General features: G+C 61.3%; 1 protein-coding gene across 1 annotated transcript; it reads left to right on the forward strand.

Annotated features, from left to right (window-relative positions):
• Nucleotides 1-76: 76 nt before the first annotated feature.
• Nucleotides 77-1,317, forward strand: ETH_00042055 (uncharacterized protein; the record flags this gene model as incomplete). Its single annotated transcript, XM_013379811.1, has 1 exon — nt 77-1,317. A coding segment is annotated over one exon (1,241 nt), but the record flags the coding sequence as incomplete, so codon positions are not given.
• Between the last annotated feature and the right edge of the window lie 1,068 nt (nt 1,318-2,385).

A 2,385-nucleotide genomic window follows, 5' to 3' on the forward strand; every position in this document is an offset into this window, starting at 1 on the left:
AGTGAAGGCAGCAGCAGCAGCAGCAGCAGCAGCAGCAGCAAAAGCCGCGTCTGCAGAGCTAGAAGGCGGACGCAAAATGTCTTCTGCAGCAGCTGAACCTGAACAGAGAGAACAAGCCATATTTTTCCAGCAGCAGCAGCAGCAACAGCAACAGCAACAGCAGCCGCGGCAACAGCAGCAGCGACAGCAGAAGCAGCACCATAAGCAGCAAAATGACGACAACTCAGAGGCAGAGCAGCAGCAGCAGCAGCAGCAGCGGCAGCAGCACAAGGGAGACAACTCTCCATGGGGAGGGTCTGAGGTGAAGCCCGAGCAGCGTCGTAGGACGCAGCTGCAGCAGCAGCAGCAGCAGCTGCAGCAGCAGCAGCCCCAGCAGCAGCAGGAAGTTTACCATGAGCCTCTGCAGTTGCTGCAGAGGCAGACGCAAAGGGAGCCATCCGCACAAGAACCCGAGCAGCAACAACAGCAGCAACCGCAGCAGCAGCAGCTGCTGCTGCTGCAGCGGCAGAGGCCTCGCACAATAGGCCACTCTTCACTTAAAGAGGCAAGATCCGCTGCTGCTGCTGCTGCTGCGGCTGCTGCTCTCTCTGCTGCAGAAACACCCGAAGCACTGCCGCGGGGCCTAAAGAAGGGCCTCAGTCTTCCGGCTAATCTGCCTGCGGCAGCCTCCGTGCTGCAGCAGCAGCAGCAGCAGCAGCAGTACAAGCAGCACCAAAGGCAGCGCCGCAGACTCATGCGCAGAATGCAGCCGCCCCCGCTGTCTCCAGCAAAAAGACAAATGGGGGACAGCACGGGAAAGGTCAAGGGGAAGCCGCTGGGAGCAGCAGCAGCAGCAGCAGCAGCAGCTGCTGCTGCTGCTGGAAGCTGCGGCAAGCAGCAGAGAGCGCAGCAGGCAGCAGCAGCCGCCCGCAGCGCAGCGCTGCAGTGGCCGGCGCTCGAGTCGCCCTCGTCAGACTGCCTTGCTGCTGCTGTTGCTTCGGAGCAGCAAGGTAAGCAGCAGCAGCAGCAGCAGCTCCTCTTGAGACAGCTGCCAGCGCGGCTGGCTTTGCTGCAGCAGCGCCAGCAGAAGCAGCAGCAGAAGCAGCAGGCGGCGCAGCAGGTCGGGCAGCAGCAGGGGTCACAGCAGCAGCAGCTGCAGGAGCTGCTGCAGCTGCAGACCCAGCGCCCGCAGCAGCTGCAGCAGCAGCAGCAGCAGCCAGCCTTCTCTTACGGCACTCTCCGCAAGAAGCCACCAAGCCGCTGGAAAAGGCCTTCGCCCTTTGGACTTCGAGTTGACTTTCCTGTCAATCCGCTGCTGCAGCCGCTGCTGCTGGACACGTGAGCCTGCCGTTGCTGGTGCTGGTGCTGCTGCTGTTGCTGCTGTTGCTGCTGTTGCTGTTGCTGCTGTTGCTGTTTTTGTAGTTGTTGGTGCAGCTCTCAGAGTAGGTGACGCTGCGGCCCTTCGTGGCTCCGTCGCTGTGGCATCTGCTGCCACATTTGATGCCGCCTTCAAGCTGCAACTGTTGCTGCAGCAGCAGCTGTTGCTGCTGCTGAAGCTGCTGCTGCTGCTGCTGCTGCTGCTGCTGCGTCTTTGCAGCAACCCGTTCTTGGACTCAAGACCAACTTACAAAGGCAGCACGAAGCTTTATGAGGTGCACATACAGAGAAGAGGCGAAGAGCTGCTGGAGGATGAACAGCTGCAGCAGCTGCAGCTGGTCAAGAAGCCGCCGCCGCAGCTGCTGCTGCAGCACGAGCAGCAGCAGCAGCAGCAGCTTTTTCTGCCGCTGGAGAAGCAGCAGGAGCAGCAGCAGCACCTGACCCCATACGAACTTCTTGCTAGAATCCCCTGCAGCAACAGCAAAGGCGAAGCAGCAGACGAGCAGCTCGCAGGACAGCTCCTGCTGCAGCAAGGTTCAAGCAGCAGCAGCAACCATGGAGAGGTCCAGCAAGGCTACTGCTCTTGGATGGACGGCAGCAGCAGCAGCAGCAGCAGCAGCAGCTTCCTCGCAGCTAGACACTCCATGGAGGGGATTGCTGAGGTCCCGCTGCGGCAGCCAACAGCACTTAGTCTCCCGTGTCAGCCGCTGCAGCTGCAGGAGCAGCAGCTCAAGCAGCACGAACAGCAGCAGCGGCTGCAGCCGCAGCAGCAGGCGGATCATCAGCTGCAGCACAAGCCTCTGCAGGGCCACGATGCCTTGCCGCTGGGATGCTGCTGCCCTGCCCCTGACGAACGCGCAGCACTGCAGCAGAAGCAGCAGCAGCATTTGCTGCTGCTGCAACAACAGCAGCAAAGCCCATCTGCAGAACGCATGCACATCTTACCGCCGCTTAACGCCAGCTTCCATCAGCAACAAGGAGAGTCTCCTGCAGCAGCAGCAGCAGCAGCCGCTGCTGCTGCTGCTGCAG

The sequence above is a fragment of the Eimeria tenella genome, genomic scaffold, assembly GCF_000499545.2.
Source record: "Eimeria tenella Houghton genomic scaffold, Eth_scaff4015, whole genome shotgun sequence".
Taxonomy (NCBI): Eukaryota; Apicomplexa; class Conoidasida; order Eucoccidiorida; family Eimeriidae; genus Eimeria; species Eimeria tenella.